The 13,059-nt window shown below is 41.9% G+C and overlaps 1 protein-coding gene across 3 annotated transcripts in view; it reads right to left on the bottom strand.

Annotated features, from left to right (window-relative positions):
* Positions 1-13,059, bottom strand: part of TPP2 (tripeptidyl peptidase 2) — a 42,306-nt gene that overhangs the window by 8,113 nt on the left and 21,134 nt on the right. For 2 of the 3 annotated variants that reach the window (XM_081198258.1, XM_081198256.1), the window contains exons 15-24: positions 11,524-11,600; positions 10,601-10,707; positions 10,126-10,280; positions 9,345-9,461; positions 8,471-8,571; positions 7,966-8,062; positions 7,669-7,806; positions 7,132-7,376; positions 6,518-6,596; positions 3,901-3,939 (exon numbers count right to left, since the gene is read on the bottom strand). In XM_081198258.1, the coding sequence (XP_081054384.1) occupies positions 3,901-3,939; positions 6,518-6,596; positions 7,132-7,376; positions 7,669-7,806; positions 7,966-8,062; positions 8,471-8,571; positions 9,345-9,461; positions 10,126-10,280; positions 10,601-10,707; positions 11,524-11,600 (1,155 nt within the window). The remainder of the gene's footprint in view (positions 1-3,900; positions 3,940-6,517; positions 6,597-7,131; positions 7,377-7,668; positions 7,807-7,965; positions 8,063-8,470; positions 8,572-9,344; positions 9,462-10,125; positions 10,281-10,600; positions 10,708-11,523; positions 11,601-13,059) is intronic. The other variant, XM_081198257.1, reaches the window with a different exon arrangement.

Here is a 13,059-nt window from a genome sequence, read left to right as displayed (position 1 = left end):
CCAGTGTTTGCCTGCACGCTGTTACAGATACGCAAGTCAAAAACATGGAGTTCCACAGTTCTAGGACTGTAAGTAATTGGCCCCATTTCTCGCGCACCCCAGCCTAATGGAACATGATGGCAGGCACCCCAGAAACACTCCTGAAGCAGACCTTAGCATATGGGCAGGATTATATGGGCAAAGATGGTCCTTCAGTTAAGCTGCTCACAAGGCCCTTAGGGTTTTAAAGGTTAAAGACAAGCACTCTGAACTGGGCACAGACTGGTAAGCCGGTGTGACTGGCACAAAACTGGAGTTATGTTTTGTGACTTCCTGGCCCCCACTAGCATCCAGACAGACGTTGCAACTGGCCAGCTGTCTTCAGAGGCAGCCCCAATGTCCGAATGCACCTGTACGCTGCTCACTTGGTCTAAGAGAAGTACAACCCTATCCAGGGACTGTTGCACACATCTACTGACACTATACGTCTGAAAGAGCAATGCAGTAGTAAAAGGGAGCTGTTGCTTATGTCTGAAGCCGCACAAGAAGGTAAGCTTATGCAATGATCAAGGAGTAGCTCAAATGATTTAGTATATTCACCTAAGCCTTTAAAATTGTGATCCAAAGTCATTTCAGCCAGCAGACTTACACATTCATTCCATCACAGAGACCCCAACAGACGGACTTAAAATGTGTTGTGCCTTATTTGATTCAAAAATCTCACACTCCCTTTCTAACTTTTTCCCCCCAATAAAGGAAAATGCATCAGATGCAGCTGTCCAACAGAGTAAACAAATTATGTCTGGTGCAGTAACATGGTGGAATTTTGTTCAGATGAAAAACCTGACCAGAAAAGTCCAGCTGTGGGAAAAAATAATTTATCATAATCTTCCCATCCTGTTATGCACTGTCATAATTCTCATGATCACATAGTTCAAGTAGGTATTTAATTTTTTGTTTTTTGTTTTAAAAAAGGTCATTACAATGGCATTGGCGTCAAACCCCAACATGATGAAACCTCAAATTTAACAATAACTACCTGTACGCAGTATTTAACTAAGTAGTTGCACTAGTGCAGGGATTAGCAATAGCACAACAGGATTTTCCCATCCTGCATATGCCCTGCACCATCTCCAAATTTACACTAGAGGCTTGGGGGGAAACCCTAGAACAGGTTAAGGGTCAACATGGGGGGAAGACTGTTCCACTGCACAACAATAAATTCTTATGCCGACACAGCAAACTGCTTGATGCTACACAGAATACAACCTCTTATCTTGATACATGTTAGGCTTCTGAAAAAAGGCAACTATTCACACCACCATTTCCTGCTGAAGGAAAAACACACAAAGTATGACTACAGAATACCATCCTTGGTTTGTTGAACTCTTGTACAGCAGCTTGCTTTCACTAAATCAGAGTCCCTGCCAAATCCATCTCTTTTTAGAACATCTCAGTTGGGGTCTATTGACTCCCCAGAGAGTAGGTTTCATCCCTGAGCTCCCCCCAACCAACACACAGCCTCCAGTGTGAATCAGTGAAATGTGTGAAGTAGACTCATGTAAAAGGGAAACTGCTCTCCCTTTCCTAAAAGACAAGGATCAGAGCCAGACCACTGCTTTTCTGCCCAGTTCTCTAGAACTGTTCCAGGAGGCCCATGCAGCTGCTTAAAATTTAGCCAGTCATCTCAAAGATTCTGCTTTCAATTGTGTTTTATTGTACATATTTTTTCTTCCCTGCTCTTATATTTCATGAGACGGCTGTATATAAACACTTTCATAAACAAACAAACAAACAAAAAAGAATGGGAACAGCAACTAGGAGGAAACTTATCAGCTGGGATTAGCGGTGCTCAAAGAGAAAGTCACGAAGCTATGTTGCATGCACGGCTTCAGAGGAAATTATGTGAATGCATAGTTATGTACATGTGATTCTTCTTTCAAAATATTAATTCCAGCAGCATTATATAACATGAATGCCCTCAAAATGCAAGAATCCATGAGAAGTCTCCCCAAGGTACAACAGACCCAGGCAAATGGAAATCACTTTTAGGAATTACGCTATCAAGCAACAGATGAACAATGTCTTCTAAAGGCTATAAACTCAGCAGCAGCAGCAGCACCACCACTATCACAGTACAAATTCTAAAGCCACAGTATGATCAAATTAAATTAGTATGTAGAGTTGAAAACATGTTAGCGTTTTCTGGTAAGTGTCTCCTCACTGAAGGGATAGGTTTCCTGCCCCTGGTTTATGGGATCAATGCTAAAAGGTCACCGAGGTCTCCTGAACAATAAATGAACTGACCACACAGAGCTTGAAAAACAGCAATGATCTCCTGGCATTAAAAAGTAGCACAAATCAAGCAGGACAGTGCTAATCCACAACAAGTGAGAAGAAATGCTTAAAACACCATTGGTAATGACCCTGTAATCTTCACCTGCTCTCTCCATCTGCTGGTAGACTGCTCTTGCATAGTTTGCTACATCCCTCCTCACTACAAGAACACAAAACAGAGCAGGCTAATATTGTTCATTGCAAGAGAAGACTGAAGGCACCTTCTGGAAATATTTCTCAGACTCCACAGCAACCTCAAACCTCTGCATAGGAAGCACAGGGTTCGCTCATTTTCATTTGCCAAGCATATACAGAGATTCTGAGACCACAAATGCGCAGGGCCCCTCGTCTTTTACAATCTCACACTGGTATAATAATCTAGATCAGATGCAATCAGATTTAAATTCTATTCCACAAAATGTTGCTAGTAGAACAGGAAGCTTCTGTTCAGCAAGGTGTACCAGGAGTAACATTCCCTCTGCCTAGATCACGATGGCTCTATCATAGTACTTGCACTGGTCGTTGCAATCATTTAACCCAGACAATGATAATGTAAAGGGGAGAGCTGTGTTAAGAAAATGCACTGGGCCATCACAGCTCCATGATCAGAGTAAATTCTCTGCGCAGAGAAGGTTGCACCTTCAATCTCTGACAACCCCACGTAGCAGGTGATGGGAAAAACCTCCTTCCGCAACCCACTAAGCAGGTCGTCTCTAAAAGCTGGCAATACTGGGCTAGACTGGGGTGGCAAATCAGATATGAATGGTGAGCCAAATCTGAATTTCTCATACCCTTTGCAGGCCAAATTAGACAGGTGGGATAATCAGGTGCTGGGTGCTTTAAAGTGCTTGCAATCATGGGGACATCATGCAGAGCTTGCAAAGAGTTGACCATCAGCATTTTGCAACTCCCTTCAAGGACTGGCTGACTGCAGAGTCTCCTCCAATAAGAGAAACTCAGCGCAGCTGATTCCACAGAGCTTCAAGAACGGAGAGCATTGACATCAATGACAGGCACCAACTTTGGGCTTAACTTTCTGCAGCAACTGACTATACTCCCTCAACCACAAGCCTCCCTTGCCAATGCACAACTGGGAAAGCACTTTAAGGCACTGGCAGCTGCATCTCCACCTGTCCTGGGCCCGAATGTCATATGTGGGCAGCTGGGTGTGGTTTGGGAAAAATGCCCTTGCAGGCCCAACTGGAACCCATGGTGGGCCTTATAGTCCTAACCTGCAAATGGTGGCTTTCAAATGGCAACACTGTATGAACATTGTATGTATAGTTCATCTTGTCTTTGTTTTGTGGCTGGTGGATAGTCTCGCAGGGTTGGAGTAGCTAGGTAGGAGAAAATTCCCTTCGAAACAAATGGATTCTGCAGGGCAAAGTCCAATTTTTACGTGTACGCCCACACCACTGCTACATTATAATGCGTCACTATTTTTTAAAAAAGAGGTGATGCTCAAGAAGCATGATTCATTTTGTATTAAAGGCAACTCGAATACAGAGAGGTCAACTCAGTATAATACTTTAAGTCATATGCAAAAAGACTTAAGCACATCTTTCAAAAACTGACAATCAGTACCTTTTTAAACTTTCCTTGTCGCTTTGCTGCAGACTGCCCCTGGGAGTTAGAATAACACACTGTAAGAACACATGCACAAAACTCTGTGGAATGGAGCGACCTCCTCCTGTTATGTTTTTGTTCTCTACTCAGGACCTAAAAGTCAGTGTCTTGTTCCCTTTAAATACTGCTTATAAGATAATATTTGAGCATATTAGAATAAAACTTGTGTATCCTGTTGCACTTTAGGTTCTTGTTTTTTAAAAAAGCAAGCAAATGTTAAAGAGAGCTAATCAAATTGAGCTTTTGACATGGCCACCATAAAGTGAATGTGGCAATCTCAATTATTTAGCAACAAGTTAACGGGAGCTGCTCCCCGTCCCAAGTTAAAGAAAACACCTAACTAACTGAACACCTCAATTTCTGTCTCCCACTGAATATGCCGCTGGTTGTAGCAGGAACGCAACATGATGGATGCTATTGTTTTTAACACTCCACAACAGGACTGTGTGGAGAAATTCTGACCAAATGTTCAAGCCAGCTTGAGACTTTGGTTCTCTTGAAATCATTATGCACACACTGACATGCTCATACATTATACCCTGTCTTCCTTGGTCAACAGCTTTTCCCGCACACAACACTGCCGCTGTTAACGAAATTACCGTATTTTTTGCTCTATAAGACTCACTTTTTCCCTCCTAAAAAGTAAGGGGAAATGTGTGTGCGTCTTATGGAGCGAATGCAGCCTGCGCAGCAATCCCAGAAGCCAGAACAGCAAGAGGGATTGCTGCTTTCACTGCACAGCGATCCCTCTTGCTGTTCTGGCTTCTGGGGTTCAGAATATTTTTTCTCTTGTTTTCCTCCTCCAAAAACTAGGTGCGTCTTATGGTCTGGTGCGTCTTATAGAGCGAAAAATACGGTATTTCTTTAGCATCAAAACACACAAAAAATAAGGTCAGGAAGATGTAGGGCAAAGCACTTAGGCTGGTGTAAGCAAGCCTATGGCCACCGTGTTAAATTTCTTTAAATATCAATATGACCTAGCCTAAGGTGCTCCCTTGAGACCAACTTGTCTTTTCAGTGACTGCTCTTTGGCGAGCGGATCGTGACAACTGGTCTTGAAAGCATCTTCAAAAATATGTCAGGTTCTGACCCATTTTTCTTCTGGCTGTACTTCACCAAAACGTGCTACAACGGCAATCCTTTAGCATTGGTAGATAAAATATTTATAGCCCAGAAGAAAATGAGCTGGGGTAGAATCGACTGTTAATCTACTGAAGTAGAGTAATCGACTGTTACTCTACTGCAGTGTTCCTCATCATCCCTGACCACTCATCCTGCTAGATGATGGGAGTTGTAGTCCAAAAACAGCTGGAGGCACTGTTCTTCTGTAAGCACTATTAATTGCCAATATCACCTTCCATCTGTACTGATGCAAGCAGGCAAAAAAGCGATCCAGGATGGCAGAAAAATATTCTGTATGGGTAGAACCAGCTCAAAAAACCCCTAAGTATAGGGAAAATACCACCACTATTTTTGGCCACTGTTGCTAATGGCTCCGCTCTTCTCTGCCACGGTGTGGCCAGAAGGTACAATTGGCAAGTGGTTATCTAATTCTCCCTCCCTGATCCCACTCCAACATGGCGTAGCGATGCATAACAAAACTACAAGTCCGAGATGAAACTGACGAATGACCCTTTTCCATAATTGGCCAGCTCTGACCAGGAAGCTTATTTGGAAGGCGATTTAATTTTAAAAATGAAGTATAAGGCTGCTGAGAGAGTTCCTGGATCACAATTATATTGATGCTGACCTCTAGAAATGTCTTAAATTTTGTCGTACCTTCTCACAATCCTATTACATTTAGCTCACTTACCTAACCTTTTAGAATGAAGGAATTTATGTCTATTAGAAAGTGACCTCTAGCCTGCTCAACACAGAGTAGATTTTTAAAAAAGTAATCCTTAAAAATGTGAAGTGAGCAAATAAGAAAATGACTTAACTTTTGCAACCAGACTCGGGCACAATCCAGCAAACACTATTGTTACCGCAATCACTGAAATGAGCACATATTCGCTCAGTGGCAATGCTTACTGATTTGTATCCTTAATGAAAATCCGTTTGAGGGAGAATATTATTTTCCTAGTTCTCTGCATACAGAGAATACAATACAATACAAAGGATGCCAGATCACTTTTTACAGCTTTGTATTATATAAGGCAGGTGAAACCTCACACCAATAGAGCATCAAATGAGGGAGCATTGGAGACCAACAACCTCCAACGTCTAGAGGAAGTGAGATAGGACTTTGTGCTCTATGGTGCAAAGAAGTACATTATCAAAGGGGAAAATAGCTGGATAAAAAGCACTATGTTAAGTATGTCTTGACAGTGTCTCTCCTAATATAAAGTGTTGGATAATATGAAGCACTGGAAGTTATTGCAAACATACACACTCAAAATGAAGCTGAAAGTATTAAAAACTGTTTGATTTTTAAACAGAAGAATCCTAGTATTTGGGCATTGGAGCTGCATGGAAAATTACCAGCCATTTAAAATGGCAGTAAACGGCAGTTTTCTTTTTGAAAAATGCAAGTTTATAAACTTGGGTGTTTTTATAAAAAACCAAAACAACTCACCGCTTTCTTTCCAAGATCAGTCTTTGAAAGAGTTAATGATCCTGCAAGGTAACAGCCTGGACTTGCTCCTTTAGGTACTCTAACGAAAAGGGAACCATAGCACAAAATGAACGGCACATAGTATAAAACGCCCAACGCATAAAATGGTCACAGAAGAGATTTGGTGTAACAGGGGACTGGGGAATATGGCAAAGCGCACCCCCAAGCTGCGAAGGACTGGGGCAAGACACACACTGAGACAAAAGCTGTGAAGCCAAGCCTAATGTGCTCTCTTTGCTTTGCTGTGTTAGGTGGGGAGAATAGCAAAAGAGATCATAGAATCATAGAGTTGGAATAGACCACAAGGGCCATCGAGTCCAACCCCCTAAACATCTGCATCTATTCTCGGTGGAGAAAGAGGAGCTGGGGGCATCCCCCTAGCCCAGTCTCTGGTCAAGCCTTTCACTGAAGGAACTGCTTCCTAGGGACAGGGTGAGACAGAGGTTCCTGGACCACTGGAGGTCAATACGTAGGGAACACCGACCACCTGCTCTTGTTACCAGAGTCTGAAGACTCAGAGCAGTTCTCAACCTTTATAAAGTGTTGTACACAGTAAGAGGATGCAAGTTACTTACTTGTCATCTGGCAAAGTGGAAACAAAGAAGGGCTGGCTATGTTTTGGTGGCAGAGACATACTATTTGCCTTCTTCTTCCCCAAGAGAGCCTGGGCGTGGCTTTCGTAAATATCTAAATTCAGGGCACTAGACAGTCTATGAGAGATAATAAACGGAAGGTCTTTGAGACGATCCAGTTCGCTGTTCTGCTCGTGGCGGATCTGTAGCCGAACGGTGTAATCGCCTTTCTCCAATTTCATGGAATACTAAGGAAGAGAGAAATAAAGCTTTTCTTTAGCACAAAGAACAATTGATACTTTGCAAAGTGAACAATAAGCCCTGCATTAAAAAAACAAAACAGTAGAGCTTAACACTTCAGTTCAATCTGTCATTTGTCCCTTTGATCAATTTCCCTTCTTTGATAAATACAACTAAAAAATAATATGTATTGAATTAAATTTATATACCGCCCTCAATCAGAGCGGTCCACAGAAAAAACATACAAGCAAAGATAAAGACACAAAATACATTACAACAACAAAACAAAGCAAAACATACCTGGTGAGGATAAGCATCTCCTGACCCCATCTGTTTTTTATTCTGGTCAAAGATGATCCACAACTGGCTGTCATATTCTGACTCGTACAAGAGCTCACAGAGCAATGGGCAACTTGGAGTGACTTCTCCACTCTTAGGCTGAAAAAAGTCAGAGAGTGTTAAGGATATTCAATAATAAAAACCACATCTTTATACACACAGCTTAGGACATAGCTTATATTTAACGTACAGTTAAATGCATTAAATGCAACCTACATATGAGAACAGTATTTCTTTTGTTTAACAATGCGAACTTACTTGATGAAAGTTGTACGTCAAAACCATCTCATACAATTGCCGATTATTTGGCAAAACATCCCGTGCTCCTAATGGCTTTATTTTAGCACTCAGTGGCCTGTAATTCAGCAATACAATGATAAGCATTAGGAGCTAGGTGCAGGATGCATTTTTAAAAAGACATTTCACAAATTTCATATGCCACTTTTCTGAAAGAATTCTAAGGCAAAGTGGTGTACAAAATTTAAATAAAATTAAAGTTCCAACAACCTAAAAATATCATCATATAAAAACCCAGGTGATATCCAACCTCGCCTTTTAAAGAGGGCAGAGGAATGGAGCTCAGTATAGTCTGTTCTGCTAGTGGCTCTCAGGACTGCGACTCTCATTAGCCCAAGTCATGCTAAATATTCATGATTCTAGCTTTAGGTCTTCCATTATATCACTAATGGAAAAAATCCCATTGTTGACCAAAACATATTGCGGATCAACACAGCTCCCTGGTTTTCGATTTAAAGTACTGTACCTTAGTGTCTGAACCCAGCTTTTCAGATTTATGGAAGGTGCAATGTCTTCATATCTCAATGTTGACTGAACATCAAAGCGCACGATGCCTTCCGAAGCATGCTAAAAAAAAGAGAGGGTGCTTGTTAGGACTTATTTTCTGCTGGACGTTATTATGAATTAGGTGGTGTGCATGCGAACGTCTACATGAAGAAGCATTTGATGAACTGGAACATAGGAAGCTAACTCAGACCATTGATCTATCTAGCTCAGTATATTCTACAGTGACCCTCCAGCATTTCAGACTGGAGACATTCCTAGCCCTGCATCAAGATTGCCTGGGTTTGAACAAAGCAGTTGCTCTACCACTGACCTACAACTCTTCCCAAAAATAAAGGGTTAGTAAGCTTGAAAATTCTACAAGGAGACGGGCATGCAAGCACACCACATTTATGAAAAACACATTCAGTTATTCTGAAGTCAGGAAGCCAGAAGCCAGTGAGACAGCAGGAAAGTTGAGGTATTAGGAGGGGAAGGAAGGGGAGAAAAGGGAGCAGCACCCAAAAAAAAAACCCAAACCCCCAAATGAAGCAGGAGAGGCGGAAAAGCCTCGGAATATGAACCTTTCAAATAATTTATGATACAATAAAATGCTGAACACATTTCAGATAAAAGAATGAGCATATAAATAATTAAGTCAATCACGATGAGTCGACCAGGCTTGGATGAGTCAGAAAGGCAACCTATACATATTTTGAAATAACACTCCATGCTTTTTTAAAAAAAAACCTCGACTACAGAATTTCATACCAAGAAGTCACAGCTCTCCAAGCATTTTCTCCCACCCTTTAAATGAACCATAAAGCAAAATAAAGACAACACGGAATGATACTCACAACGTTTAATTGAGAAGCAGTGCAAACTATGCCATGGAAGGATAGGGTGTAATCAATGCTGACATCATTGAGGCTTGCCCACCAACGGGCAATGCAAAATTCAATTGTTCTTCCACCCTTCGTGGGGGAAAAAAAGAAGATTTAGATGTATATCTGACTTTCATTCTTTATGAAGCCCCCCCAAACTAGAATTCCAGTGCAGCTCAGAATACTTAAAAAAAACAACAACCACAATACCTTGGCTGCAAAACTACCTTAAAGGATCCATTCTCATCCAACTCTAATTACTATGCGCATGCTTTAGTCACGCAACAACAGGCAGCCATAGGCAGACGGCTTCAGATTTAGCCCACACAGATTCTATTCGGAAAACTATAAATGGCTAGGCACTTTATTCATAAAATGAACCCATAATGTTAATCTAGGGCAGAAAGGCAAACATTTTCTGGGCCGAGAGCAGCACTGACTCATCTTCAACCATTCAGGGGCCGCTTATGAAAATGGACATGGCCAAAATTGCAGTTTACAATTTCCGATCTTTTTATATCTTTTATTTAACCATTCACTATTCATTAAGTTCCATTCTCTTATTTTCTTATGACAAAACTGGAGGGGTCACAAACCCCCTTTGACATCGGAGCAGAGGGCCCACAGGAGTAGCCAGAATTTTTTTTTTTTAATGGAAAAAAACCACCACCACAATATTCAGCAGGTCATCATTGCCTATTACTGCACTCTATAAGCCAGCACTTAATTCTGTTTTGAATTCAAGGTCACTTACTAGGACAGGAAAAGCTTCAGTGACTGATCCCTTTTCTGGTATTGAAGAGAACTTGTAGAACTCATGGCTTCGGTACGCCTTTTGCTTTACTAGTTGAACCGCATGGAGAACGAACTTGGCAGTTACATCAGGTGATGAGGAACATACTGTTACTTCTAAGTAAGAGAAAAGGCACATCTTTAGGCCTAGTGCTCTAGGGGCCTCTGACTCACTCCCCTCTGAAGCTAGCAGGCCAAGTGTGTGCTTAATTCCTTGATAAAGGATACACATTATCTTTTAAAGTACTGTATAACACAAATTCCGAACAGGTGCAGAATTAAGCTGCGACAACTTAAAATCTGGACTCTTAAAGTGACACGCAAATACAGAAAGTGTCACTCGGTTCTTAAACCGTACAATAGCTTTTCAGCAGCATACATTCAGGTTAAGTTCCCTAAGAATTCAGGGGGACAATTTGCTACCTAATTTGCCTTACCAGCCCACGTTGCTCCAGAAGGGACTTCAACAAAGTGTCTTTGGATTTGACCAGGTTTAAAATGCACGTCAGTGAACTTGAGATCATAGTGTGAAGCTTCATCTGTTCTGTGAAGAGAGGAAAAGTTTAGAAAGTGCAAAAATCCTTATGGGGAGGGTTACAGGTCGGAATATTCACGGTATTTTAAAGATGTCTAGAGTCAACAATTCACGCAGCTCACAAATGGAGGAAAAGCATCTCTCTCTCTCTCTCTTAGAAAAATGAGGCTCTGATCAGAGCAACTGTTTAAGATACCTGTTAATGCTTCCATATATACCCTTGACTAATAATCAAGATCCACACTGACAGGAAGCTGGACCCTCAACGATAACTAATTCAGGCTCCTTTAAAGTGGAAAATCATTATACTTATGTCAAGTCATGGTTTACATAGAATAAATATTTCCTGAGCATTAGATGTGTATAACACAAACAGGAGACATCACTGCTGTTGCTACTATTGAATATCAGATGCTGCAGACATACACTAAGGGAAGGCTACTTTGAAAATTAGATGCTGGGCTAGAGAGTTTGATTTAGCAGAGTTCTTATGTACTATCACTACTACCAATTTATAGAAAGTTCCTTACTGTGTTGTAAATGATTCCTATTGCATAGATGGGATGGTAAGCTACTTCTCAAAATTCTAACAATGAGTCCACGTCAGAGCCTGGAAATTTGTTGTCCCATTTTCTAGCCCATGATCTATGCTCACTCTTGCCATTTTAACTGTTGCATTATACAAGGGAAGGTTTGCATTCTGCCTACTGGTAGTGGTGAAAGATACAAAGGTAGAGATAGAAGCCAGATCTTCCCACGAAGATTACATGCAAGTTTGTTTTCAATAAAACATTGAAGGCGTAAAAAAACAACATAGTCACTTACCTTGCTGGTATAACAACAGTCACTGGAATTCTAAAGAGGGGGCCTGCGTTAGGCATAGATATTTCATAGCCACACACCTAAAAAAGTTGAAAATGCAATAAAATTAGGTATTGCATTTAAAAACAAGTCTCAGTCCTTTGAAGATACTGATAAGCTGCCATGTATTAATCTTTTACAATTATATTTCCTGGAACTCTAGAACTCTACCGCAGGCATAGCCAATAGGGTGCCCTCCACATTCTGTAGGACTACAACTCCATTCAGCCCCAGCTAGAAGAGTCAATGGGAGCTGCACAAACTTCTAGAAGACATTGTGTTGGCCACCTTTGCCCTAACACATTAAATATAGTCCTCTAATGAACACACACCAATCTGTTTCCCTTTCACCTTGTGAACAAATGCACATAATTTTTGACAGCCTAGGGCAGGGGTCAGCAACCTTTTGCAGCCTTGGGCCGGTCCACCGTTCCTCAGACCATGTGGAGGGTTGGACTATATTTTTTTTTTTTTTGGGGGGGGGGGAGAAGGAATTCCTGTGCCCCACAAATAACCCAGAGATGCATTTTAAATAAAAGCACACATTCTACTCATGTAAAAACATGCTGATTCCCGGACCATCCACGGGCCAGATTGAGAAGGCGATTGGGCCGCATCCGGTCCCCGGGCCTTAGGTTGCCTACCTGTGATGGCTTGTGTATGCTCTTCGCAATAAGCACCTCTGCTCACTCAGAGATATTTACAGTTCTTTATTTACTTATGTACAAGCAGCACATTACAATCATGCGTCCGAATCGTCCGGTTCAGATTTAGGGAGTGGCCTTCTCCGGCTTCTCCTCCAACAGAAAAGGTGGGGAAGTTTCATGGGACGTCTCTCCTCCCTCCGTTTTAACCCTCTCCTCTCCTGTGCAGACGGCACAGGCACACCGTCTGTTCCTGAACTTCCTGTGCGCTGCTGGAGCTCTGCTTCAGCATCGGAGAGCCTTTCCGCCTCCTGGCTCTCTCCCTCTTCCCCACCCGTCACTTCCTCTCCGACTGTTCCCAAAGGCATTCCCTGGCAGTCCCGTGACATCACCCCTGGCCTGGGGCTTGTTAGTTCAAACTTATTCACAATGCTTCTTGAACACGTGTTCCTAAAATTTCCCCCTCTGCCCCAAATCTTATCTGCAGAAGACTGAAGGAATCACCTCTCTGAAACCCTACCTCTGCAAACAGCCCCTTGGAGCAATTCAAGCTGAACTTTGTTACTGCCCTCTTGCCAGTGCTACAGGGGGTGATTTGCGGAGGACGCCTGCTCCGTCATATGATTGTCAAGAGCCCAACCCAAACTGGTGGAAAGTTTACATCCCAAGACTAAAAAAGGCCAGTGAAGAGTAATTATATGGGATTTATCAGAAACATGTTATAGTTACGAGCACTAACTGAAATATGAACGGCCCATGGAAAAGGATAAATGAAAATAATAAAAGATAAAACGTTAAACAATTTTAAGTAAAGGAATTTACTTAAATTGCTGCAAGAAGGGGGGGGGGGGAGGGA

This window comes from Podarcis bocagei (assembly GCF_964188305.1).
Source record: "Podarcis bocagei genome assembly, chromosome: 6".
In the NCBI taxonomy this organism is placed as follows: domain Eukaryota; kingdom Metazoa; phylum Chordata; class Lepidosauria; order Squamata; family Lacertidae; genus Podarcis; species Podarcis bocagei.
The sequence above is the reverse complement of the archived record's forward strand: the minus strand, read 5'-3'. Positions and strand labels throughout refer to the sequence as shown.